General features: G+C 45.5%; 2 protein-coding genes across 12 annotated transcripts in view; one reads left to right on the forward strand and one right to left on the reverse strand.

The window, feature by feature from the left end:
- GJA8 (gap junction protein alpha 8) overlaps nucleotides 1–13994 on the reverse strand; it is a 52352-nt gene extending 38358 nt beyond the window's left edge. For 5 of the 9 annotated variants that reach the window (XM_014947228.1, XM_014947230.1, XM_014947223.1 and 2 more), the window contains exons 1-3: nucleotides 13831–13985; nucleotides 10940–11220; nucleotides 5334–5459 (exon numbers count right to left, since the gene is read on the reverse strand). The gene's annotated coding sequence lies outside the window, so the exon portion shown is untranslated. Of the gene's footprint in view, nucleotides 1–5333; nucleotides 5460–10939; nucleotides 11341–13830 lie in introns of those variants that run through there. The other 4 variants (XM_014947231.1, XM_014947225.1, XM_014947220.1 and 1 more) reach the window with 3 other exon arrangements.
- On the forward strand, nucleotides 7846–26619 carry GJA5 (gap junction protein alpha 5). Of its 3 annotated transcripts, none has more exons than XM_014947234.1 (2): nucleotides 7846–8144; nucleotides 23800–26619. In XM_014947234.1, exon 2 carries the CDS (start codon nucleotides 23853–23855, stop codon nucleotides 24960–24962), a length of 1110 nt encoding a protein of 369 aa, XP_014802720.1. In that variant the 5' UTR covers nucleotides 7846–8144; nucleotides 23800–23852; the 3' UTR covers nucleotides 24963–26619. The 3 variants fall into 3 exon arrangements, with proteins under 3 accessions (XP_014802720.1, XP_014802719.1, XP_014802718.1); XM_014947233.1 differs by having other exon boundaries at nucleotides 7846–8138; XM_014947232.1 differs by lacking the exon at nucleotides 7846–8144 and adding an exon at nucleotides 13004–13394.
- Nucleotides 26620–26850: the final 231 nt, after the last annotated feature.

Raw genomic sequence — 26850 nt, forward strand, 5'->3', positions numbered from 1 at the left:
GAGGGAGGATGAAGGGAGCCAAACAAATACAAGCTATGCCATCTGATTTGCTCTGAAGACCAGCAGAGCAGCCTGTCATCAATATTGTTGTCTTTTCACTCCATATTGATCAAACCGCAGAACCTCTGCCTGCAGCAATAAGCCCCATGTTTGGGTGATTGTGCCTCTCTTGTCAGGGAGCTGGGCACAGGAATGCTTCCTACAACATTTTCCATGAGGGCCTAAGTTTAGTCAGGATCCTGGAGTACTTAAAGGTGGATGTGCTTCCTCTGCCAATGCAGTGAGTCACACTCCTGTGAATTTCACCTGCTACTACACTGCTTTGTCTCCTGGACATCTTGGATTACTCCACCACGTGAGTCCAAGCTACAACCCCCACAGGACTCGGGGCAGGAGAGATGGCTCTTCAGAAATGCCACAAAAAAACCCTGGCACGTGAAAAGAAAGATGTCAGTCTATGAACCACTTCAACAATTGTTTCCTAACTGGGATGGGGCGTCAGAGTCAAGGATAAGCTATGTGAAACCTGGTATCCTCTGCCAAGGGAGTTCCAATCATGGCACAATCTTCCAGCAGGAAGCAAACAAACCCAGAATGCAGGTACCCATTTTTTTAGGAGTCTTTCTTGCTGAGGAATGTCTGCCATAAAAGTTAGTCTTGGTACACTTTCCTAACAAGGAAAACTCAAGCAACCAAAACAAAAAAAAAATAAAAACCTACCCTGACAGAGCTGCACCTAGAAAAGCAAATAACATGTATTTTTAAACACAGAAGACTTTTCATCAGTGAGCATTCTGAGCCCCCAAATTAGGAATGTCATTGATCCCACGAAGCATATGAGCCAATATAATATTTCTCACCAGATACATACATGGGTAGGCAGATACATTTGTGCTAGTTGTGAATTTGGTCATATTCTTGTCCCTGTCTAGTTCACTATTATGTATTTTAAACAGCATCTGTGCTACAATATGCTTTGGGACATGTCTCTGTTATTTTCTTTTCTTTGTTAGACTGGCAAACAGCTTCAGTAATTTCCTTCTTTTTGCTTGTTCATGATCTATAACAAAACTTCCTCTTCAAGCCAAGGCCGCTTGGCCTCCCAAATAGTTTCATCTGAGGAATTTTTGAAAAATAAGATGAATAATTTCTCTTTTTACTGCTTTCTTTGATATGGTGAAGAAATTCCATACACTGATATGATTTACCTGTACAGAAGCTGCTGCACTGACCTTGACCTGCTACAGACCATCTGCTCCCAGCAGCTTATAATCATGGCATAATTCAGGTGGGAAGGAACCTCAGCAGGTCTGAAATTCTTGTTCTTTAAGTTCATCAGCTAAGACTAGCCTTCCCTTCTGACACCAGTTTGCCCAGCAGTTCATCTTTACTACCAGCACTAGGCAGACCAGTCTAGCCTGCACTGTGGCAAAGCTGAGGAGTGGTATAGCTCAGAGGGCAGCCCATTATCACATACAGAAATTTGGAGGCTGTTCTATGTAACACAAGAAGCCTTAAACAATCCCAGAGCTCACAGGGCTTTAAAGATGTCTCAAGGTATGCAAGTGATGGGTTTTCTCTGCTGTGTCCCCATTCTCCTTCACTGCAGCTTACAACCCAGTCCAGAATTAATTTCTCCATATTAACCTCAATTGCTACGTCACCACCTGCTCCAACAACTGGAAATGCTGCAGGGCATTTCTGACCATCACCTGCTGGGTTCAGTAACTTGGACAGAAGGTAACAGCAGAAGACTAAAGGAAGCAGGAGGCCCAGAAATTTCCATCTTTGGAGATCTCTGGCCACTACCAAGGCCAGATAATATTAATGTTGGCATCACATTAAGTTTCTTCAGCTCCATCTTCTTCTTTTTTTATAGCTCAACCATCTCACAGAGTTGTTGCACTTGGAAACAAAATGTGAGTTCCCATCCAGTTCAGCACCAAGCAGATTGCCTGTACAAAGTAAGCCAGATACCACTCCACAGATCATTATTGACCTCTGCATGGATTCCTGCAATGCTGGTCTATTTGCTTACACAGCTGCAAGTTACTATTTCACATCACTTCAGTAGCTGAAAGACAATCTTGTATCATTCCTGTGCTAGACTTTCCATGTGGATCCACTTTTCAGAGTGTAAGATAATACTTTTTAACTATATGAAGCGATTTCTCAAGGTACCTTTTTTAATGCAAGGATGATCACACAATTCTGAACAGAGGAGGAAAAATGGAAAGAATTGCTCAGGTGGAAGGAAAGTTGTGTGAGCCGGATTGGAAAGAATTTGACTAGAAGTATGGATTAGATTTGCCCAGACCTATCAGATAGGAATGAGAAAAGAACTTCTCTCAGAGGCTTTTGGGGTGGTGCTGTAGGGAGTGCAAGAGAAAGTACCTCATGCACCAGTATGGGCAGCCACAGGAGCTCCAGGAGAACTGTTTCAGTCAGGTTTAGACTTCTCCTGGACTGTGGCACTTGGGGAGTTCTTGACGTCTTAACAATCTGATGGCATTAAAGCACCAGCAGCTACTCTCAAGGCAGCGTTCCACATATCTTCCAAACAATTTAGCAACTGCAAGTCAGTGCAGACTTCTCAGCTCAGTAATTGTAACATTGCCTCAACATTTTTCTATTAGCATACTTCAAAGCCCTTTAAATTTTCTCCCCAAATGCAGCCATCCATCCTCCTCCAACAAATCTTAGACTTCACTGATTATTACCAATAAAATTATTGAAGTTAGAAATGCTGAGGCAGAAAGACGAGGCTATTTAAGAACGTTTTAGCAGATGTTGACTGATACTGCATCATTTCATGCAGCACATAGCAAAACCTCTTTCTTCCCTGCGGTGTTAAATTGTTACTTTGCCTGAAAGAAAAACATGTTTTTCACAAAGCTGATCTGAGAGGAAAGTGGGGAAAGAGTGTGGGAACAGCAGATAACATCAAGGCTTCCCATTTCCCTGTTCTGTTCTTGTGAGCAATCTTGCATGGCTTTTAACCACTGCCATTCATACTCTGAAGTGCTCTTTCAGTGGGCACATCCTGTGGTGTCCCTGGTTTGGTGACAACACTCCTAAATACTGAGCGCATTGTCAAAAAAATCAGTCTTGGATTCCTCTTCATCTGAAAGAACCAATTTACTTTCCTCCTTCAACAGGCATAGGATAATTATAGGAAGCCCCCACATCATACCATGTGGGTATCACATGCAAAAACCATCTATCCTACTAACACACATTGTTTAGGCATCTCTGTTTCTCACACACACAGAAATCCAAAAACCATCATCCCCAATCAGAAAAAAAAAACCTTGTTCCCTTGTTATTTTAATAGTTATTTTTATCATATCTCAATTGGAGGATGGGGGTGTTTTTAAAGAATATAAATTTATGTTTTCTCACCAAGATACCAAACTCTGAGTACAGAACTGCGAGATTCAGCTCAAACTCAGTGAATCTTTAGCCATCTCAACTTGTTTCAAACAAGTTTAAATGTCTCTTCCTTTTCCACCTTTTAAAGGAAAATAATAAACATCAGCAAGCACACAACCCTGGTGGTGTCTGACACCACTTATTGGTCAGATTTTATCACCAGGTTTCTGCACAAGCTCATAGTGGGGTCTTAGCACAGTGCAAGCCCACTTTGCTATCATCTGTCAACCACCAAATCAGAGAGATTTAGAAATGGCAACCCACAAATGAAACATCTAATTACAGGCTAGCAATTTGGCATATAGTTTTCCACTAGGTGTTTCATAATCACACTTCATCTTTTCTTCTGCTGGCATTAAAAACCAGAAGCAACAGCATGCAAAGGACTCAGTGAGAATGTGGTGCCTGGATTTATACAGAGCAGTTGCACCATGTATGAGGAGCAAGGGGAGAGAATTCAAATGAAATTAAATGGGAAGCTAAGTGGGGAAAGCCCTATATTAGGCCACTGGTGAGTCCAGAGGAGGGCCATGAAGACGACCAGAGGGCTGGAGCATATCTCCTATGAAGAGCAGCTGAGAGTTGGGGTTGTTCAGCCTGGAGAAGAGAAGGCTCCAGGGAGACCTTATTGTCCCTGCCAGTACCTGAAGGGGGCCTACAGGAGAGATGGGAAAGGATGCTCTCAGGGAGTGTAGTGATAGGACGAGGGGTAACAGTTTTAAACTGAAAGAGGGGAGATTTAGATTAGATATTAGGAAGAAATTCTTTACTGCAAGGGTGGTGAGGCACTGGAACAGGTTGCCCAGGGAAGTTGTGGATGCCCCATCCCTGAAAGTGTTCAAGACCAGGCTGGATGGGGCTTTGAGCAACCAGGTCTAGTGGGAGGTGTCCCTGCCCATGGCAGGAGGTCGGAACTAGGAAATCTTTAAGGTCACTTCCAACTCCTCCTCCCTCCTCGTAGCTTTACACATGAGCATTGCTTGTGGCCACCTGGAGAGCCAGCATGGCTCTCTGAATGGCCTTGGCTGGCTGCTGCGGAGAAGCCAGGGCACTCACTTCCTTGCCTTTGTGGCTGCAGGTGATGAAGGCACACACCTGTTTCCTCTGCAGGCTGTGTCACCTCTTCTGGGCAGGGGGGATGTTACAACAATTCAAGCAGATGGTGGTTTACCAGGAAACCCAGGTGTCCAGAAACACAATTAAGAAGATCTGAAGTGACCAAATCCTTCACCCTTCCAGAAAGCAAAACTGGATACAAATCTTTTCCAAGTTTTCCTCTAATGAGCACTCAGGACACCAAGCTGAGAAGTATCAGTGCTTGATGCGTGCCTGTGAGCCTATTTGCCTTGATGCAGCCCAGAAGCACAGAAGGTGCAGCACAAAGGAGCAGAGCTGCCTGCTTCCCTTGCGCTGCTTGAGTCCATGCTTTGGAAGGGGAAGCCCCTTGTAAGGTGCCTTCCCTGCACACTGTGCACCACAACGCTGCTGGGACTTGGTCTCGCTTGTGAGCTCTTACCAACAAAAGAAAAGTAATTTTATTCTGTGTGAGAGCACATGTGTGTGCACACACACACTTGGTACATGGATATATGGTCTTCTAATTTAGAATGTACCCTTCTAATCTGCTGGGGCCAGCCGTGTCCCCTTGCCCCCTCAATTTGCTGTAATTTGCATTCCTCACAGAAGGCTTAAGGATCCAGCCAACACACATCACAAAGTTGGTGGGAAGAACCATTACTCATAAATTTGTGCTATTAATTAAGTTCTTAATTTTACCCAGCAGGTCATGTCTTGAAATGCTTTCAGACCATCACAAAAGAGAACAAGCTGGCTGGGAGCAATAAGCACCATCTGAGAATCCTCCCAATAACTCCGGCTGTTTACTTTTCAGTTTCACTCACCACCATCCAAGCACATGTCTCTTTCCTCAAATCCTTTTACTGTTCCTTCCTTTGAAGCTGACTTCCAGGGAAAGCTCTAGAGATCTTGGCCTTCAGAGCAGATTTAAGTCCTGATTTCTCTTCCCCCTGCGGAGAATGTATAGAGCAGGTTGAGGTCCTTCCAGCCCAGAGCAAAACTAGCTTGCTTTATGATGAGACGTCTGCCTGTGACTCTTTCCACCGGCAATATTGCTTAAGCAGTCTTTTTCTAAAGCCTTCAGCTTCAGAGCTGGGAGACCTCAGAGCAGCACAGCTGTCTAACCCCAGCAAAACTATCTAATCCCACCACATGAGAGCATGTCCTAGGAACTGGGTGCCAGCACTGGCACCACATGGCAGCATGTCACAGCCTTGTGGGGTGAGAGGTCTCCCAGCATCCACGCGTCCAGCCGGCTAGTAACCTCTGTCATCCCAGAAGTTTCTGAGCAACCATATTGGCTCCTGGTAGAAAAAAAACCAGGAGCTTCAACAATCTACATTTTCCAGCCTACGACATCTGTACACAGAGGGACCTTTACCCACACGAATGGCCCCAAGCTGTACTATATCAAGTTACTCACAGGACCAAATCTTTGAAGGATCCCAGCCTCAGGGACTAGGGAGAGCCCATCAGTCCTGAGCAACTGACAAAAAGACGCTCCCAGCATACATTCGGGTTTGAGGCACAACTTCCTAGAACAAAGCGCAAATTAAGCGATACCAGTCCAGATGACACAGACTCCAAATAAGTGCAAATAAAACATTTTCCACTGCCCAGAACACCATCGTGTGACTTGCACGTGGTATCCCACACAGCAGAGGTGATTGAGAAGCATATCGACTAGCTGCCGTCTGCCTTGGAATTCCCCCAGCAAGGCTGGCCTGCCTGGCAATGTAGGCTGCTTAATTTCCAGGCTGTTAAATCTCATTGAAATCAATGCAACTCAAGAATGTACTTAAAATTAAGTAAACGCCTACAGACTGTAAGGAACTAGGATGCTGCACTGCTCTGTGTGCTTCTTCGGGTGATTTGTTTACCGAGGAAGTATCTCAGAGAGATAGAAATTAGAGAAACCTTCTAAAATCTGTAAGAATGCCTTAAATACATGCAAGATTGTTGCATTTATATTAAAACTACCAAGTTTAAAACCCAGTTCCTTAGGCCCTTCCAGAGTCATGCACTCACTTTGACCCCCTTATAAGCATCTAACCCGGATAAATTAAAAGGAACATATAAACCAAGATCTTCTACCACTTGCCAATACAAGATGCATTATTGCCCTAGGCCTCAGAGAAAAGTGTAGCTTTTGCATTCCCACTTTTAGTTAAGCTAATGAGGAGAAGGAAGAGGTGGGCTCTTCTTCCTTTCATCTGAGAATCGGTTACTGAGTTTTTCAAAGCTTGTGTGCATAGCTCTGCGGGCTCACAACTTCTCAGCGCCTGACCTTCTAGAGGCTACCACTGCACCGTTGAAAGGAGAGGTGAGTTCTTCTATATGCTCCCTGGAAGCAGGCTGAACACTCGGCCGGCCCTCTGAAAAAGGGGGATATGGCTTTGCATTAGGCAGAGTTCGTAAATGCTTCTCAGTTACTTGTTTTAGTCTCTTCTCGTTCCCTTGCAAAGGATGAACCTCCCTAGAAAGGCTCGGGCAGCACGGACACTTTCTGCTGGCGAGTCTAACGGGTTGGCTGTCCATTCTTCTCACCAGCCGCATGCCAGTGTGTTTTTAGTGACTTCATGGCACTGCTACTTTGGGGTAGCTGAATGGGGAAGCAGACTGCAGCTGCTTCTGAAGGATATAAATATTTTCTACAGTCAGGGGGCTCCAGCAGTCTAGCAGGATCAGGGACACCTGGGCTCTATTCCTGGCTCTCCTGCAGACCTGCTGTATTGTATTGCTCCTTTCAGTAGCTCTAAACAAAGATCTTTTCCTGCCAAATTTGTAATCTTAGCTATGAGGCTTCCATTTGAAAATCTGGGCCACAATAAGGAATTTGGGGTGATGGGGCTAGCCTATGAATGCAAACTCGGGCATTTATTCTATAAGAAAAATCCCATGAAAGCCATTGCACTGGTGAACACCATGAATGGCTCACAGGCCAACCTTACCTGCACCATTTACCAGTTAGCCATCTGCTCCCTTCAGATATTATTTTATGGCTTTCCTTTGTTTTCACCGTGGCCTAAACAGGAATGAAATTGCGAGTCCTGTCGCTAGCCCTTTTAAATAAATAGCTCTGCCATCGCTCTAATAAGTTTGACAAGTTGGTCCCAGGCCCTGGGCAGGAAGCTAATAAACTTCAAGTTGCTTTTCTATTGTTTTCCTAAAACAATTTGACTTCCTTTCTGATAGCCTCAAATTCCTTCAATAAAAATAGAGTAGCTGGGAGCCAGAGGAAGAGCTGAACTGGAGCCAAGTTGTGCTTACAATGCCGCCTGCGTAAGATCACATTTTTATCCTGATCCACGAAGACTCTTTAAAAGAATAGCAGGCAGACAGCTGCCAGTGCATGTCAGGAACAGCTCGGGAGCTAGTGTCCCCCAGCATCGGTCCTCCAGGCTTGAGGGAAGTGTCAGACCATACCAGGAGGCTGAGCTCCTGGGAGCTGGCTGGGGTTTGCTTACCCTGTCCAGAGTGTCCTCCCTCAGACACGGATCTCTTCTGGAAGCCAAACAGTGACAGAGAGAGAGGTGACCTCCAGCAAGACCAAGGGGCTGTGCTAAATCTCACCCTTCAGTCAACTTTACCTGCTCCTCCCTCTACCTGTGCAGGCTCAGAAAAAAGAGGTAAAGGTCTGTTCTTTCTTTTCTTCTCACTTTGGGAAACATATATATGTATATATGTATACACACATATACTTTTGTAAAGGAGCAATTCATCTAGCTGTAAGTTTACAGGACAAGATGAATGTCCTGTGGCTAGGCAGACGAGGACTCCTTGCTTGAGAATGACTCTCTGATTCTTTGGACAAATCCTTTGCACTCTCCATGATTTGGTTCCTCCACCAGTAAAGCAAGGAGAGCGTATATAGGAGCTGTAATTACATTATTATTTGCAAAGCACTTCTCAACTACTCAGAGATGCTGCGGAGTGGAGAAGTGGAAGCAGTAGCTGTGAGAGTGCTGTGCTTAATTTCCAGTAAGATGAAGCTGAAAACTAAGCATTTACTTTGGGAAAGATGGTCATTTCTTCCCAGTGAGACTAAACCCTCTTCCAGTTTTTCTTGCTGAAAACTTTAGTGGCAAATGAGACTGACACACAGTGACATTTCATGCTTTGGTGTTTCTTGATTATTCTTTTCTCACTCTGTGCTGGTTTGGTACTCTGGGCTGGGAAGTGGAAAATGTCCATCTATAATGGAATAATTTGAGATTTTAAATAAGGAACTGTGACTATAAAACTGTTCCCCTTCATTCAGGGACCCCATTGTCACATGCTGCTCCTGTTCCCTTGGGCCCAGTCTGTCCTTGGGAATTTGCCTCCTGCTGAAGGATGCCTTAAAGCTGTCTCCAGAGGTCTAATGTATAACAGAGAACTTTGCTCTCCCTCCTTCCCTTTCAATCATTTCCATGCATGGGGATTTCAGATAAAAAGATTCACCAGGAAGGTAGCACCCATTCATGCTTTCAAGAAGGTACAAGAGGTGCCTGTCCAGCATAGGACAATATGAAGAATCAGAATAAGTGCAGTGCTGTGGCCAAGCATCAGCGATTAAATATATGCAAGAAGTTTCTATCTCAATTGCTGTTGTGTGGTGGTTTTTTTCTGAAATTTCCCAGTGCAGTAAATCTGATATCCTCCCCAAGCACAACATCCTCGGTAATGGCAGGAAAGTACAAGACATTTTCCCTTCAGACAGTCTCTTGAAGTTCTCAAATCTCAGAAGAACATCTACCCGCATTTGAAACAGGCTTCCAGCAAATCCAGATGTTCCAAGAACATCTGTTTTATGTGAAGAAGCTCTTTCACATCTGAGCTCTCTTCTATACTACTGCATATTTGCAGACTTTCTCTATGGATTCTGTTGGCTTGCTCTTTTTGTTTGTTTAAATCCCTGACACAGAACGAATCCTCCATTAAATATCCATGGTATCAATGCTGAAAAATTCATCACACAAACTCTATTCAAGATTTACCTGGCTTCTGTGTGAAAGGGAGCAGCTCTGAGGCAATAAGGCAAGTACAGGAAATAGAATGAAAACGGGACCTCTTGGCTTATCAGGTTCAATCCCCCTGAATAACAGGCAAGTACAAAACAAATGGCCTTTTCTAAACTTACTAAGCTCTGTCCTAAATCTCATTAGGTTTCCGCCCTCACTTGTGCTACTAAAATGCTGTTCCAGCACCTCCTTCCCGTCTCTGTTGCTTAGAAACCTTCTGATTTCCAACCTAAATTCATTCATGGCCAATTTATATCTATTTATTCTTGTGCCGCATTGTCCTTTAGCTTATGTAGCTCTCCTCTCTCCCTAGCACTTACTTTCCCAAGCCCCAATCCCAAAAAGTATTTATAGGCAGCAAATCTCTCCTCTCTTAACCTTTGTTCTGCCAGACTGAGTAACTAAGTTCCCTTATAGTATTCACCCTGCAGGCACATCACACCGTGTTTTAATTACTTTGGGTAGCTGCACTAGCATGAAGTTCAGTGCAAAATAATTAACGCAGAAAAGCTCAAACTGGTATCGCATCTATTTTCAAATCAGCTCAAGTATCTCTCTGCAGTCGCTTCTGTGACTGATAAGTAAACATACTCTTGGCCGAGGGACACCCTATGTCCCTCTGATCACCCCGTTGCCTTTCTTTGCACCTGTTCCAGGCTGAATAACTTTCTTGAATGCGGGTGAGCAGCACTGTGCACACTATTCTGGTGGGCTTTCATATCCTCTTGGATGACATTAATCTCACTCGCTGCAACTGGAAATACTGCTACATCCTGAAAGCTCACTTGCCTTTCTCACCCCCACATAGGATCGCTGGTTCCTCCTCCTTTGGTGACCTTCACCCAGGACTTTCCTCATCTCTGCCCTGCCAACTAGGAACTCCCAATTGCAAAGAGAGACTCCTGTTACTCTCTGAGCAACGAGTTCAAGTTCCTAGTGTGTGACTTTGCACTCTCCCATCTAACCTCACCTCGATCGCTCCAGTCCCAAGCAGTCTTCAGCTCTCCTAGTGCTGGAATCCACCTTTGCCCTGGCAATACCTCCCAGCTTTGTTCCATCAGCAGATTTCATTAGCATTTCTACTTTCAGTGCCAAGGTAATTAACACAAATATTAAAAAAGATCAGTCCTAAGAGCAATCTTTGAGCGGCCGCACAGATAACTTCCCTTGAACCTATTAGGGAACTGCTGTCTCAGTTCTGTCAGCCTCTTACCCTCTTGAGGAATTCTCTAATAATCTCCATCTTCTTCAGCTGAATCTTCTCCACTAATTTGTTTCTTCTGGGACACGATATCATATGACTTACCGTAGTCCAGGTAGATAAGGGCTGCTATGTTTCTTTTACCAAGAGAGTCAGGAATCTTAGCTCAAGAAAGCTATTTACCTTTGGTCAAAAGATGGTACGTGTTGTTCTACTTTCCCCTTACCTCCTGGCTTTATTTCTCCTTTCCTTCAAAATCCATTCCACAGCACCATAAACTGCTGAGATCTCCAAGCTGCACGTGGCAAGCTGTCAGCTGTCCTCCTCATTCCCACTGTCTGGGGGAGCATTCTCTTCCACTTGCTCTCCTCACTCAAGTCATACAAGTTTTGCATAGCAGTCTCTTGGGGAGGGGAGGAAAAATCCTTCTTTCCAGCTTACCAGTGGGCAAAGCAGTTATTTCTCTAGCTGCGGAGCTGGAGAAGCTGCCGTGACACTTCTGTTTTCCTTTGAAGAGGAAGGGAAACACAATGAGGGACTGGCTGAGGTATCCATACAACTTCTCTCCTCACCTTTGTGGCTTTTGCCTCCCTGTCTGCCTTCACCCCTTTCCTTTCTGTGCATCAAAATTCAAACAGCTCCCACCACCACCAAAAAAAGAGAGCTCATAACAGCTCTCTGACGTGCATGATGCATGTATTGGACAGAAACCTTCTCCCCTCCCTTATTCACTCCGCAGAACTAGACTGCATCAGCTGGATCCAGAGATTAACTCTGTAGGAGAATGAGCGTGCTGCTCAGGAATAACACTGGGATCAGAAACACAAAGGAGTGAGCAGGGAGATCAGACCTGATCCCCCCGAGCGTACAGCGAAGTGTCAGCCGCGCGGGGAGGGGATTACATTTCAGACAGCTCCCTCACAGGACCTGCCTCTCAGTAGCACATGAGAAACCCTTGACAAGCCTTAGCCAGCCTATCCCAAAGCCATCTGTGAGATAGATTTGTATTATTAACACATTTTTTTTGGACACTTCTATGATGAAGTCCTTGACAATTTCACTGGCATAAAATCAACAGGACTTTACATGCTTTATGGAAATTACTCCAGAAAGACGAAAGAACACAGTGATAGTCTCCTTCTCATTAAATTCCATCACAGATATAAAACTGCCAGGCAGAAGAGGGAGAAACAACTCCAGAAACATTCCCATTTTCTTTGAAGTCACAGAAGGCCTTTCAATGAAGTTAGAAATGAAGTGGCAAATGCCTATGTGTTTCTCTATACCAGGAGTTTACTGAGCTGCTATGGGAATTTACTGTGCACTGTGTGTCCTGCAGTAACCACCAGTGAGGATTCAGCCCTCTTGAAAAGGACTTGCAGTCTTAGCTTCAGAGTGAGAGAATCCACACAGGACATGCCCCCAGAGGTAGCCTCTGCATGGCGCTATGCCTGTGTAGGCTGGCTGTCAATCTTGTGGCTAAAGGGGATGCTAAATCAGTGGGGAAACAATGATCAGATCAATAAGAGTTGTGAGCCCTGTGTTTTAGTCTCTGGACTGCTTTTTCTTCACGATCTATGCTAGCTGCTGCATAGGGACCACTGGGCAATTATGTTCTGGATGGGAGATATATACCCCAGGAAGGATTGCTGGAGGGACACCAGCCAAAGCTTGTGTACAGCAAGCCAGTTCTCAGGGGTAGCAGAGTCTTCTGTGCAAATCTCCCTTTCTTGACACTGGTTCTTTGAGACCAGCCTTTATCACAGCCAGAAGGCATCTCTGATTCATCCTCCTCTCTGGGGCCTGATGTGCAGGAATCAGAGGATCAACTTGACACATACATGAAATACAAGACTTTCAGACACTTGATGTGCCAAAAGCATTTTTTAGAAAGGCCCAAATACTCATGCATCAGACTATGTGCACGGGGAGATGTTGTGTCAAAAACCACCTCTCCTGACAAGCAACTCTTTGTCAGTAAGAGGGTCTGTAAAGCCCTACTGGGAAGCACCAGGTGCCCTTTGGGACAAGGCTGCAGCTGTGCAGGGCCCCTGGTCCAAGCCAGCAGATCAAGTCCTATGTTATTTGAAGAGGTTCCACAAGAACTCTGTTTTGCCAGATTAAGCTTGAACGAGTCAGAAAACTGTCTTTTGTTGATGTCTTGCATGGAAAAAGCTTCCCAAGGTCTGGCTGGTGTAACTGGGGGGCAACCCTGTTTCTTTACGTTTAAGGAAGGCTTAAAACATGCCATGTTATCTGGGGGAGGAGGTGCGAGGAACAGCAGTAGCAGCAACTAGAAGGGACAACACGAAGCCGGCAGTGAGTGCATGTCGGCATGGGGAGGGTGGCACAGGGAGAGGCTGAGAATGGAGAGGGAGGAATGAGATTCATGGTCTTTAAAGGAAAAACAACAGGAAACTAGGTTTGAAAATAGAAAGATTAAGCTGGAGGGGGTGGGAGAGACAAGAAAAGTAGGTGAAGAAAGAAGAGGGGGAAAGGCAGAGAGGCAGTGGGGAAGACAGAAAGTGACACAGAAAGGGGGTGGAGAAAAAGAGAGGAAGAGAGAGAGAACCATATTAAAGGAATAAAACCAAGCAAGTGAGAAGAACCAGGAGTCCAACTCAACTACAGAAAGGAAAAGTACAAGGAAAGGAGACAGAAGACAAGATACTGGAAATCAGGTAAGTAACCATGAGGGGGAAATAACAGAACTTCAGAAGCATCAATGGCAGATGAAGCTGTTACACTCAAGGGGAAAACAGCATGAGAGGAGAGAAGGACTGGGTGAGGCAGGAGAAGGATGGCCAAAAATAACTTAAGAAATTTACTTTTTCTTTCAATCTCTCTCAAAAAAAATTCTCACTAGATAGGGACATTTTAAAATGGGCTTGGGACATTTTAAAAATTAAACTCTTTTTGCCACAGACAGCTACAGAAATGATGAGGAAGCCTGCCTGCAATGAACATGAATACCGATAGATTTCAACATCCAGGAAAGCAGGATAAGAGCCCCAAGTATCCTCAGACAGTATAATGTGCAAATTGCAGTTTTTGTCAGATCCCATTTCAGCATGCTGTCAGGCCGCTCTGGGGAGGGGTGGTGAAGGGAACTCTTACCTATGAGAGGCTGGCAGGGTATAAACACTTTATCAAGTGTCTGTGTGAACCGCCTATACTCCGAAGCACGCAGAATGGTTTCAAAATATTGCAGTTTCTTGTCCTTGAGAATATTGCGTCCTGGCTGGGCTGTGACATGGAGCCTGGGAACGTAACTGAAATGTAGAGAAGTGGTTTGCTCGTATCTCCCAGTCACCCGTACTGCGCGCAGCGGGAGGAATGCCTTTCTTCTCCATCCCGACACTGCCCAGGGCAGCCGCAGCAAAGAGGCACGTAGACCTAGAGGGACAAACGCCCTCTTCCACTGGCAGCTGCTGCTTCTTTTTATTTGCCTTCCTAACTTTTTTCCCCCTTTTTGTAGTTGGAATAGTTATTAAATTACAGTTCCATAATTTAATATTCGTAATATTGCCACCGCATGTTTCAAAGAACAGCCCAGCTTGAAAACACGGGGCTCTTATACATCCATCTGGAAAGAGGCAATCAGAATGAGTATAAAGGTTGCTTGCTAATTGCCACCTCTGATATGTGGTGGCTCTTTTCATTTCCTAAAGGGTCATTTTACTGGCCATTGGTCATGTCTAACGAGCTTTGTGGCACTCTGATTTTAACAGCTCAGGTAAACTGAGGCAGTGCCTCTCTTTATCATAAAAGCTACCAGAGGACCACGTAAGTAGCATTTCTGGACAAACCTCAGCTAAAAAGTGATGAGCTGAATAAGTCTTAATCGTTGAACTCTTCCTCCATGCTAATAAACCTGCCAAAATACCTTTGTGAAGCAGTATGTGTGACAGGCTTTCCCTATTGCTGCCTATGTGAGTCTCTCTTTAAGGCTAAAGAACTTAATGCATGTAATATATGTGTGCAGCTAGGAGTTGTTTATACTGTTATTCAGAAGCCTCACAGTATTTAGTATTTGCATTAGAAGCCCAAAAAATTTTGCATTTACTGGTCTTTTCAAATTCCACTCAGAGAAGAGTGTAGATTTCTAACTTTCTTCCCCCTTTCCTTGGGAGCAGAAGAGCAGTTTAGGAGAATTCCTGAGGCTTCAGGGTTTAAAATACTCATCAGGCTCTGGTCGCTTGGGAACTATGTTAAGTATTCCTGCTACTATTTGGGGTTGTTGTTTTTTTTCCACTCAGCAGTATATATTATCACAATATTTTAGTATTTATGGGCCTTCACATGAAAAATTTAAACCCTGCCAGAAAATACAGGATTTCATACTCTAGCCTCTCTTTTCTTTTTGACCTTCAGACAGATTTCACACATTCTGCACGTTTGCCCTTGTTTTCTGACTTATCTTGCAGCATTGAAAATAAACGAGAAGGAATGAGTAATTCAGCACTATACCATGTCATTAGGGAGCACATTTCAGAGACTACTCCACACCTCGGGTGCTGTTGTATGAGGCACGAGGACAGAGGCTTAAAATTAGAAATAGTTCCCAGGAGGCACCAGAGAAACTTCAATCTTTGGGCTAAGAATTCATGAAGAGGAGGAAAAAATCAATTTTATGGCTATTGATAAGCAACAGAGAGATCTCTAGCATGCCAGCTCTTTTCTGAAACAAAGAAATATTCATGCCACACAGTAAGTAATGAGCATAGAGCCACATGCTTCTTAGTCTCTCTAGTGAATCTTTAAAGAGGGGTCAGTGGTTTATAATGTAAGAACTAAGGGGTTTACACTTACATTTCCATCTTTCTTCATTATCTTTGTCATTATGGGCATGCCTTGAGAATGGTTGAGCATCTCCATATGAAACTCCTCTCCTTCAGAAGCAGAAAAGCCGACAGATGCCTTGTTCAGGGCACAGGGTTGCTCAGGAAGTGAAGCTGTCTGGCAGGGCTGCAGCAGAGCTCCAGGGTCTTCGGCTGCATTCAGGTGCCTGGTCAAGAAGGGAGGGAATAGTGGGATGTGAGAAAAACCCCAGTTGAGAATCAGATAAAGCTATCCAAGAGGACTGGAGTTAATTCTTGTTTCTTACTTCGATTTCCTCTGCCAAGACAGGGCAAATCACTTAAGCCACATTTCTTCACAGATGCCCCCTCAATGTTGTCTCTCATCTTCTGGATATCTAATTTCTAGATGCAGTCCAACTGGTGGGAGTGATAAACTCTCCCACTCCAGCATTAACCAGACAGAGCTCTGCTTTGAACATATGTTAGTTAGTGCTAAATACACTGAAAAAAAACCCCAGATTAGCAACATTGCCAAATAGCTTCCAAAATTAATGAACACTTTTTATCTTAATCTCTCACTGCCTTAGTTCCTCAGCTGTAAAGTTGATATAATACTATCTCATCACCTCAAGTTGGTAATGAAAATAAGCAAATTAATAATTGTGAAGCAATCAGATACCGTTGTGATGAAAGCCATAGGAAAACCCATGAGGAAACTAATAATTCTGTCTTTAGAAGTGGTCCTGAATAATGTACAGTAAATGAGGCACAGGCCACCCACTGAACAATAAGGAGAAAACAAAACATTGAATAGTTGCTGTTCAAGAAAGCCCCAGCCAGGCTGGCACAGAACAGGGCAGGCATCCTGTGCAAAGAATGAGGTGACAATGTGAGGATGTGGTTAAAGACTCAGCTATGAGGCACAGGCACAGGCACAAAGAGATTGAATTAAGAGTACTGAGAACAGTAACTCTAGCATTTCCTAACTCGCTACCGCTTGGTTTTACAAATTTAATATTAGTTGTTTTTAAAGGGGGGGAGGGTGTTGCAAATATATATGTATACATACACCGAATACATAAAATAATCTGCTCACAAGCTGTAGCCAGACTTCATCCTGAATGAGAATTTAAATACATGAGGCAGCGATACAGCAATGAGGCTGGAATGTGAAGAGAACCCTACGGATTTTTGGAAAGAAGGAAGAAATGAGATTTGACAAGGTAGTAGTAAGTGGGAAGGAAACATTCACTTAAAATTTCCCCTTTCTAAAGCTGAAAGCATTAGCAATCCGGGTGCTGTAGAGAGTTAAGTAGTCAAAACCACCAAAAAGCTGAAGCAAGGCTCTGCCTGGGGTGGAGGGGGGAGGGAAGTTTTCCTATAGGAGACCAAATGGAAAGTGGTAGGCAGGGATACACTGTGGGGAGAGGAGGGAAGAAAGCATGGGAAAAGTCTCAATAAGAGCACTCTCCTTCTCTAGTCTGTTTTGTTTCAACACTATAACAAGTGGCAGCTCATGCTGCCTATGAACCAGCCTAAAAGCACATGGGCAGGTTTTTTGCTGCTATGTTGGACTCGACGTGATGCCTGCCGTCACTGCCACGTCTCCTTACACGAGCCTCCCCCACTGACTAAGCAGTGCTTAACATCAGCTTCTCTCAGCAGAGCTCAGGAACGGCTTTACTACAGCAGCCCCCAAATTTCTCAGCATGTTTCTGTTTTCCAGAGGAAAAACTGCCCTGTTTGACTGTCCCCTCCCCTGTATACAGCACTGCCCAATTTAGCAACATCTGCAAATCCATATAGGTTAGCTTCTCCCTGCAAAGATAAGGAAACTGGAAAGAGCACCAAGCTCTGTAATCCTGAACTGGATGCTCTTCATCCTGTTAGTTTAAGGAGTAAATTGAATAATATCCATTAGCCTCTTTCCAGCATTTACATTAGAGAGAGAAATTATATTTTTTTCTAGCAAAAAGTACATGTGAGCCTTCACTTAGCTTATCCCATGTCCAATTTTGTCACATTTGTTGGGCTCTCCAAGGATCCACGTTTCTTTAAGGCAAAGAGAGAGAATCCCAAGGGAACTAGAAGGTGCTCCCTGCATGCTAAGTGTAAGCCTGAGTACTGCTATCATATTAACTATTTGATGCGGGCTTTTCAAATAGGACAATAGGACAAATTCATTCCTCAGCTTGACTCATCCAAGTTCAAGGTCTTTTCTGTTGTCAGTCTCCTGCATCTACATCAGCTAGAGCTTGGCCTTGATATTAGGATATAGGGAAGCATAAATTGACTCTGGCCAGGGCCGGGGGGGCAGGTAGGTGTGCGTGGACATAGCATTAGGTGTCCTAAATAGCTGAATTTTTATTATTTGTCTAACTGTAAGTCTGCAGCTTCCATCATCACTTCAGATGAAAATATTCGACATAATACTGTCATCTGTGTGTGTAACACATCCCTGATGTATACACTTGGAGGTGTTGAGTGATTTCCCTCTGCCTGTGTCTCTGTGTGCGTCAGGGTTATGTGTGTGTTCAGGAGGTGACAGGTCATTCAACTCCCTTATCTTCTCACCCACTCTCTTTTTTGTGAACTCTGAGATTTTCCACATTTGGAGAGGAGGGGGAAAGCACACCTCATCAAGGAATAACAAGCTGTCTGCAACTGCAAGCAGGGCCAGTGGTCTGGATACCAGTATGACCCTTCCAGAAATTGCAGTGAACTCAGGAGGAGTAGAGAGATGAGAAACATTGGATGTCTGTCTTCCAGGACAGGAGCTGTTAACACAAAGCTCTGACTCCAGTGCTCAAATCTCATGGGAGAGGCAAAGTCACTCTCCCTGATACTGGCTCAGCACAGGTCTTTGAACCCAAGGAACTAGAAAGGAATCTATGCAAACACATCGGATTATTCTTTTTTTTAAGCATAAAGTACAAACCTATTTAGTCCAGATCAAAGCACAGATCAGAATTATAAATTTGGCTAAAGAACTGGCCTATTTCAGGCAGAAATTTACCATAAGTACATGCATGCATAACTGAAGCCAGAGAGATGGCACTTGGACAAAAATGCCTAATAGGTCATTGCTTGTCTATTGTATGAAGGAGTCAATGTCAGTAAACAGTGAACAAAAAGGTACCTGCCGAGGTGGGCTGTAGCATCAATCTATGTCATAAGGCTATAGAAATCCTCTGGAATGCAAAGCATCGCAACCACGATGAACAGTGCATTTCTAACTTTATTCATCTTTCACTGTTGTAAGCCACGTGCCCCCAGAATGCATCCTGACCTGGCAACAAAGGAGCACTATATATGTACATTGAAAAGAAAGGCTGCTTCTTCCTTTTGGGCACTGAGCTGTGGGCTCTGCCAAGAATCACAGGATGTTTGTCTCTTAGAAAAGGGCCAAAAAAAAGGAGAACCTCTGCTTCTGCCAGGTGTACTTGCTATAGAAGGGTAACATGAGAGGGATCTCTGTTTGGTCACCAAGACAATGTTGTCCCAGGGCACAGGAGAGAAGAGCTGTGGTCTGCAGAAGCAGATGTTCTTGTGCTGTAGAAGCAGTGTTGTGTCACTATCACCAAGTCTAAGAGGCAGGGCTGCACAGAAAACAGGACATCAGTTTGCAAGTCACAACCCCTGAGCTCTAACACGGTGACCTTGAACAAGCAGTTTGCCCTTTCTGTACCCGAGTGATCACCATCTGCAAGATAAAAATGACAGCATCTGTACTGCGTTGGGATGCTGTGAGTCTGGTCTACTGCTAACAGGGGGATGGAGATCCTTAAGTAAAAAGTACAGCTGTATAGCAGAGCAGCTAACTAACCCCCAGTGCAGCACTGGAAGAGTCCTCCTTAAGTGCCTACAGGTGTGAACATCCAGTTTTGCAGTGTGGAGACCACCTGCGTCTGGCTGCAGCCTGACAGTCGCCAACGCAGGGGAAAATATCTCTGCCCTCTTCCCCCTCACCGTAGCTATCTCTTGTGCCACACACTCACCTGGACCTGCTATGAGGTGACACAGCTGGAGGAAGGCAGGCCACAAGCAATTCCCAGGCGCTGACCATGGCACAGCTGGCCTGGATGCCCTACCGCACAGGTCTGTCATTTCTCTTGTGCCCAGTACCTAAAGGAGATGGCTGTCCTCCCCATTTGGGAGCTCAGAGGGGATGAACTTGCTGCATGGCCTTCACACACAGCCCTGTGTCTGGCGTGTGAGCCTCTTCACAACATCTTGGCCCCCAGCCTCCTAGTTCATTGGGACATCTCATTAACTATCAGATACACACATTTGTATCCAATTGAGCAAATCACACATGTAGAGTCGGAAAAATACAATGGCCTTGACTTCATTAGCTTCCCCCTCCCTGGGAGCCATGCTTCCCCCACACAAAGGAGCCTTCCTCGGAGAGCCTCTCCGTGCGCCTGGGACCTGCCAAGGGGGAGAGGTGAGCCCCGCGAGGGAGAGCAGAAACGGTGTCATAATCAGGCTCTCCACTTTATTTTAGAAACATCCTGCAGAGATGGCGACCTCCTGTCACCTTCCTTGTGGGAAAAGTTAGCGTGAAGTGACAAGCTCAGCTATTTATATCGCTGCTGATAGTCTCTCCTGTCTTCTAAAGAGGGGAAAAACTTTCTTCTGAAAAATTCCAGGGGAAATAAACTCACATAAAGAAGAGGACTGCTCAGGAGCAGTCCTTCTGCCTCTTCAGTATGAATTTCCTAACTGTTCCCCAAAGCCCCAGCTGGTCTGTCCAGAATAAGCGCTCCAGCGGCAGCAATGCAAAATGCTCGGCTGCTGTTCAGAGTGTGCAGCATCACAAGAAAAGATGGGCAAAAATGCTCCGAGAGTGATGGACGCTTCCTTTCCCCTTCTGGAAAAGGTAGTGCAAAAAAAAGGATGGTGGAGAGCAGGCTGAGGCTAAGCCAGCCTGGAGTACTGGCAGGTGCCGTCCCCGCTGGGGTATTTTTATCATGGAATTTGGCAGTCACAAGGCAGCCTGGAGCTGGGCAGACTCCATGCCTGGCCTGTGGTGTGATATTCAGTTTTCCCCAGCTTCAATAGTGTTCCAGGTGATGATTAAGCTGGGACGGCCACGTCGCTGGGTTTGTGCCAGGCTGCGCTGGTCTTTGTCACATACGCGTTTCCCAGTGCCGAGATCCCATGACTGCGCACAGCTCCTCTGTTGATCCAGCAGAAAACTGAAAACAGCCCAAAGCACGGCCGGGCAGCGGCACAGCCCACAGCTCTGCATGAATATGCATGGCTCTGCTTGTCAAGACAGTCTGCTATCAGGTGTTGAGACGCTTCGAAGATACTCAAACTTGTTTTTCGCCGAGTTACACCAGAGCGAGACAAGATTTGTTCAATTGCGTCCAAACTGGGAATATAAAAGGCCACAGATGCTCACACGCCGAGAGGTCAAAGCATGCAGGGATAGCCGTAGTCTGGGAATGAGGAAAGGAAACTATATGGAAAATTCCCAAGAATAGTAAAGCCCAGAGGAGAAAGGCTAGGTCAGAGGCGGCCCTGCACAGCCAGGAAAAGTTGTCAGGAGGACGACAACAGCCCTTCTCTGCTTGCTGGCAGCAGAGCTCTAGATGCTCTCTTCTGATCTAGGAGGCCCTTGGACTGGCATTGCAAGAACAGCTTGCAAATAACCAAAAAACATCTAAGCCAAAAACAATGCACGAGGAAGGAAACCCCTTCTCTCGCTATCGAACACCCATTTTCCTGTGGCCACCTACCCCCTTGCAGCCACCACCTGGCTCTCTGTGAGGTTGAAGCCGGACAGTCAGGAGACATTCAGCTCTTTGGGTAGTCCCTCCTTTAAACAGCCCATGCAGAGGAGCAGCCACCTCCTCTACCCAGACAGGGTAGAAGGAACGGCCCTAATATCTACCCTAAGCCTCACGGTTACCAGCCTTCAATCCTTCTGATTTACTTCCTTTTGGAAAATATTGTGCATGTCTGAGGCAGGTAAATTACTGCCATTCTCACATCCCTTAACACTTTTTTTTTCTGGACTCCTGTTGCACTTGTGTTTGCCAACTTCATGTTCTGTACACATTGATTTTTACAATTTGCCAATGTATAGGCATCCCTGCCCTGGGGAAAACAAGCCATAGTAAAACCCCAAACTATCTGCACACGGTGGAGCTGGTGGGAAGAGGTGCTCAGCCTGTGGTTGCACACACAGGTGGTGGGAAGGAAAACTCATCCGCGGCACACAAAAGAGAACTGTGTTCATTTTTACCCCAACAAGCCAGGTGAATCAATGAAAAGCAGCTGTCAACTAGCAACAGCAGGAGCAAGAGGGGCGCCTGCAAACAACACAAACTCACCTAGAAAAATGAGGACACACACCATTGTTCATGCAATCTTGGAAGTTACATTCCACATGTACAGTTGTGTTAGACCATATTGTCTTGAATGTTCCCATCAAGTGAATTGCAGATAGCTGGTTTCCTTGTCCACACTCTGGGAAAAAAAAAAAAAAAAAAAAAAAAATCCTGATTTCAATGCAACTGTCTGTAAATATTTCCCATCGCTGATTTATCTGCCTGTATGTAATCCCCTGGTGCCCAGAGAATGAAGCCATATGCTGATTTCTCCAGAAGACATTAATTGCACCAAAGCCATTTCAGAGGATAAGACAGACCTGCAGGTTTGCCAGCTTTTACCAGCATAGACAGAGGGGAGTCAGAAAGACCAGCTTATTTTCTGTGTAACTGCTCCTCCAGTCCTGGGCTACATTAAGTTATATCACGTACATAACCAGAGGAGGGGACATTCCCTCAACAAGCATCTTTGTTCTCCAGCTTTTGCTCACAGCAAATCTGCACAATATTGCTGCAGTAAATTCTCAGCATTTAACAGTGTCTACTCTCCACAGATGTTCTTTGTACAGTAAAAACAACTGGCTCTTAAAGACAAGACAAGGGACAATAAAGAAGGAGACTTAACGCTTTTGGTCCCTATGGCCTTGGGATTTACCTTGTCTAGTGCTTTTAATATTTCATTAAGACGATTACGTTTTTCATTTATTTATTAAAAGGATATTTTCAAAAAGAGTGGGAGAATGTTATCTCCAAGGTAATACTGCACACTTTATAGCACCTAGCCCTTAACTCATGCACAAGGGAGAGCTTTGCAGTATCCTGGGAAGGTAAGCTTGGTGAGTATAACTGGATCAAACGATTGCTCAAGCACTCCCACAGAGCCCCACAAAAGATGGATTAAACCCACCGGTCTCTCTTTATCCAGGGGGTTAAGTGAGTTGGCCAGAAACAATCTGTCAGAGTCAGAAACAAAACTGAAGCAGGCTGTCCTACATCTTCACATTGCAATTTTAGTACCAGCCACACCAAACCTTTCCTCTCATCAGACCACTTACCTGTTCCCAGGAGCCGCTGGTCCTTGAGAGATATTCTAAAGCAGGCTTTTTTCTTGGCCTGTGTCATTCAAACTGTGAATTTTGTCTTAGAGCTTATAAAAAGAGGAAGGAGCAAGATCCACCGTTTAGATTTGGCAGCAGTTCCCTCTCAGAGCAGTGTGAGAGGATGGCAGCAGGTTAGGTTCACAGGACCGGCACAGCTCACCGAAGTCTTTACACTCCCCAAAATATTTTCAGCTTTAAATGAAACACTGGCAGCTGGTGACATGGCAAAACCAAAGCAAAACCTACGGGGAAGGGGCAGGTAAGCAACAGGAGAGTCTTCTCGGCATTTCTTTCAGTGGTGGCATCAAGCGCAGAAATGAAGCTGTGAGCGCTTCACATTGCAGGTGTCAGTGCAGATGTCACACGAAGGTGACATAGGAAAGTGCCAAGGCACCACTCAGACCAAGCTGTAGACTCCAGTCTTGTCTCCCAGGGGATCAGGCCACTAAGGATACCCCAGAGAGCAGTTTGCAGACAGATGAATACTGCTTTAACTACACAGCCCGCAGAGGATGCAATATGCAGACCGCAGTGAAAGGACCTTCTGAACCAAGAAAAACTCTGTCTCATCCGCAAAGTTTTGGCAGCCCATTTAACAGGTTGTAGTTGGGTTATGCAAAAAAGCTCAATTTTTGTTTCAGTAGATGAATAAAATAAAAAAAAAACCCAACACATTGTTTTCAGTGGATGTGAAACAAAGTTTTCAGCAAACCAGACCTCATTCATTTCATGTCAAATTAAAACATTTCCTTTGACAAAAAACAAATCATTTCATTCCATGCATTCCCAGTTGGGCATTTCCTAACCCTCCTTAGAACCACTTTCTTCTATTTTCTCCCACAGAGGCTGCATCCGATTCTCCGTTCAAGACTTCTCACTCCTCTTGGTGAGCAGAAATGGGAGACTGGAGTTTCCTGGGAGAGTTTCTTGAGGAGGTCCACAAACACTCCACAGTGGTGGGGAAAGTCTGGTTGACTGTGCTCTTCATCTTCCGGATGCTGGTGCTGGGTACAGCAGCTGAGTCCTCCTGGGGGGATGAGCAGTCTGACTTCATGTGCGACACCCAACAGCCTGGCTGTGAGAATGTCTGCTACGACAAGGCTTTCCCCATCTCCCATGTCCGGTTCTGGGTCCTCCAGATCATCTTTGTCTCCACCCCATCTCTGGTGTATATGGGCCACGCGATGCACACAGTGCGCATGGAGGAGAAGAGGAAGATGAAGGAGGCAGAAATAGAGGCCCAAGAGATGAAAAACAATGGCGACACGTACTACCAGCAGAAGTGCCCAGTGGCAGAGAAGGCTGAGCTGTCTTGCTGGGATGAATCAGGAGGCAAAATCATACTCAGGGGTAGTCTACTGAACACCTACGTCTACAGCATTTTAATTCGCACTGCCATGGAAGTGGCCTTCATTGTGGGACAGTACATCTTGTACGGGATCTTCCTGGAGACCCTGTATATCTGCCAGCGGGCACCTTGCCCCCACCCCGTCAACTGCTACGTTTCCCGTCCCACAGAGAAGAACGTGTTCATCGTCTTCATGCTGGCTGTGGCAGTGCTCTCCCTGTTCCTCAGTCTGGCTGAATTGTACCACCTGGGCTGGAAGAAAGCCAAGGAGAGGTGCTCCCGATCTTACAAACCCAGCCCCAGCACAGCCCCCGGCAGACTGGAGTCTGCCCCACAAGTAGAAAGAGCCCAGATGTACACTCCTCCACCAGATTTTAACCAGTGCTTGTCAAGTCCCAATGGGAAGTTCATCAGCCCCTTCAGCAACAAGATGGCCTCCCAGCAGAACACTGCCAACTTCGCCACCGAGAGGGTCCACGGCCAGGAGGATGCTGCTGGTGAAGGGCCCTTCATTAAGTCCAGCTACACGGAGAGTCCGGAGGTGGCCAATGAATGTGCGGCACCCGCCTTCCCCGAGAACTACTTCAATGAAAAACGCCGGTTCAGCAAGACCAGCCGTGCCAGCAGCAAGGCGAGGTCAGATGATTTGTCTGTTTGACCTGTCCCCAGGAGGGATGACGAGAAGGAGCAGTCTCAGCGCTTAGTAAAACTTCTGCAAACTGGACTCCAAACTCTTGCCGCTAACCTCTCTCTGTTTTAACACCCTCTTGCTCCTTTTTCAGTGAACACCATTGTTATTTGCAGACAGCACCTCTCACAAATTAAGGCAGGGGCAGCCACTGGGAGACATGCACTGAAGAGAGGCACCAACATCCAGATGTGAAGCCCTTGGCCCTATTTTCATCATGGGACCCACATAGCCTGGAGACTCATCATCCTTAGCCTGGTAGAGCACAGGCCAGCAGACTCCTGAGGCTGCTCAGCAGGTATCCATTGTGACACTGTACTCAACAGACAGACTGGATCACAACCCCCTCGCATCTTCTTTGGTGTCTATTCAACATTTGCTACAGCAGCTTGGCAATTGTACTGAGCTGAAGCTTCTCCCACCTGCAGGGAGTAGAAACACACTGGTAGGCTTTCTGAAAGAAAGACTCATCTGCTTTGTTCTCTCTCTTTCTAACCCTCCCTTTCTCTATGTGAGCCCAGATATTTTATACCAGTTTACCTATATAATAAATCCTACTTGAATTTTTTGACACTGTGTATAGAACTCTTCCCCATAGATAAGGACATCCGTGGTCCCCCACACACAGCTGCCTCATGTCTAGTATTGGAATCCTTTCCTCATTCCTAAGTCAGTGCAGCAGACTGGCCCCGGGGCCCAGGGATATCATTTAGATGACCAGTGGATGAAGACTAGGGAATTTTCCCAAGATACTTATGTCATCAATTCTAAGCAAGACATCCATTAACAGAAATAGAGACTCTCCTGTGAGAACAAATATCCTACTAGTAAAAAAAAGGAGGAATTACTGTGTGGAATTAAAGTGGTTTTCCTCCCTTTTAAAACTCATTTTTTCAAGCAACATGAATGCTGCTGAAAGGGTGCTGCCAGCTGCCTACTTGAGAGAAAAAAACATCCTCTGTTTATCTGCAGAAGAGGTACGGCCTGTGTCTTCTCTCACTAACCTACCAAAACACTTCAGCATCTTTTGCAAGGAGCAAGAGTCCTCTCCAGGTCCTGCGCATCATTCAGCTCTTGGCTGGTCTCTCAAGCCTGCCAGCCAGTGCAAGCCAAGATATTTGTCCTCACAGCAAGGCCCTGTTCTGCCATCAGGTCATCTTCATTTCCAGTCCATCCCTAGAGCGTATGGCACAAGAAACCACCCATGGACCAGCTCTTTCCACCACTGTAGCCTCTCAGAGCAGCCATTGGGGCCCAACACTGCACAGTGAGCCCGGTGGGCGAGGCCTGTAGGCAGCTCCCACTCCAGATACATTTTCTCACTGCAGAGCGGACACCCTGCCTTTTAAAGAGAATTGCTAAATAGAGCTAAGCTGCTCCCTGTTGTTTCCCATGCACTGAAAGGGACTGTGAATCCTTGCTCCTGATGCGTAGTTAGCTTTGGTACAGTTCCCTGTACATATACGTACATACATACTCACACACACCGAGGGGGAAACCATTTTTTTGTTTGTAAGGTTTTTTTATATATGTGTATTTTTTAATCCTGAAAAGACCTGTGTGCTCTCCTTAACATGAGATTTTAGTCAATTGTGCCTAGGTTTCTCCTAATAAAGTTCTAACTCCATCTCTCTTTGTTGATGTTTCTCCTCACGTGGCTGAGAATGAGCTGCTAGCGTCAGTCAGGCTGCCTGCCAGCCTCTGCTGCTCAGAGATCACAAAAATTCCCATTGCCCGGAGTGGCAGGGATGAGGGAAGGGCTCAGCCAGGGGGATAAATAATAAACATTGGGAAATGATTGATTGACTGGCTAACAGAAACTCCCTCCAGCTCCCCTGCTTACCTCTGCATTACACCA

The sequence above is a fragment of the Calidris pugnax genome, unplaced genomic scaffold (genome assembly GCF_001431845.1).
Source record: "Calidris pugnax isolate Ruff unplaced genomic scaffold, ASM143184v1 scaffold95, whole genome shotgun sequence".
NCBI lineage: Eukaryota > Metazoa > Chordata > Aves > Charadriiformes > Scolopacidae > Calidris > Calidris pugnax.

What these genes read in the sequence shown, in the direction of transcription:
- GJA5 (XM_014947234.1), top strand. Translation starts at nt 23,853, where the DNA reads ATGGGAGACTGGAGTTTCCTGGGAGAGTTTCTTGAGGAGGTCCACAAA.